This window comes from Mandrillus leucophaeus, unplaced genomic scaffold (genome assembly GCF_000951045.1).
Source record: "Mandrillus leucophaeus isolate KB7577 unplaced genomic scaffold, Mleu.le_1.0 Scaffold28, whole genome shotgun sequence".
NCBI lineage: Eukaryota > Metazoa > Chordata > Mammalia > Primates > Cercopithecidae > Mandrillus > Mandrillus leucophaeus.
The window spans coordinates 2,703,920-2,704,653 of record NW_012102920.1 but is presented as its reverse complement, the minus strand read 5'-3'; the positions used below and the strand labels follow the sequence as shown (position 1 = coordinate 2,704,653).

General features: G+C 55.6%; 1 protein-coding gene across 1 annotated transcript in view; it reads right to left on the bottom strand.

The window, feature by feature from the left end:
• NDOR1 (NADPH dependent diflavin oxidoreductase 1) overlaps window positions 1–728 on the bottom strand; it is a 20,456-nt gene extending 19,728 nt beyond the window's left edge. The window contains exons 1-2 of the mRNA XM_011985178.1: window positions 616–728; window positions 216–293 (exon numbers count right to left, since the gene is read on the bottom strand). Of these exons, the coding sequence (XP_011840568.1) occupies window positions 216–221 (6 nt within the window). The 5' untranslated portion in view covers window positions 222–293; window positions 616–728. The remainder of the gene's footprint in view (window positions 1–215; window positions 294–615) is intronic.
• Between the last annotated feature and the right edge of the window lie 6 nt (window positions 729–734).

Genomic DNA, 734 nt, shown 5'->3' with positions numbered 1-734 from the left:
GTTAAAATGGATAATAAGGCTATTTAGTGGCTATGAATAGTTTATTAGAGAGAGCAACTGGAGCCCCCAGCTCCACTCAGGGACGTCCTCTCAAATCCACCTCTGAAGATGCATGAGATAGAGGAGAGCTATTTACTGCACCTAGACTCCAGGCAATGAAAACGGGGTGAGGGTCGAGGGCAGGGATCTGAGGAGCCACATCAGGCCAGCCTTACCTTCATGTTGTCAGGGGGGTCTCCTTGGCCTGTAGTTGCACAAACAAATATCACCAGGGGCTCGTTAATCAGATTCACCTCAACAAAAAGACACACACACGTAAGACCTCCAGCTGTAAGGACTGGGCGTCCTTCCCAAAACTCGACCCCCTTCTCCTTCACTCAGGCTGACAGGGCAGAGGAATTTATGTGAACGGCCAGACCGTCTTCTCTTTCAGGTTCCAACCTCCTCCAAGTGCTAAACTGAACTCCTCTTCCCAAGCCTCCCCTTTCCCTAAATCCGCCATAAGGGAAAGACCCGCTCTCAGAGACAATGCGACGCCTTTTGGGTCGATGACCCGGAGAGGCGGGCACGCCAGGCCTGTTTGTTCCCCACGCCGAGGTCCTAGCGAGCCCTCACCACCGGGTAGGAGTCCAGGGCCTGCACCCGGCAGCCAAGCCGCCGGCGCCGGGCCTCGCGACCCAGTCTCTCCGACACATCCTGAGCCGTGCCTGTCTGGCTGCCAAAGAGCACCAGAA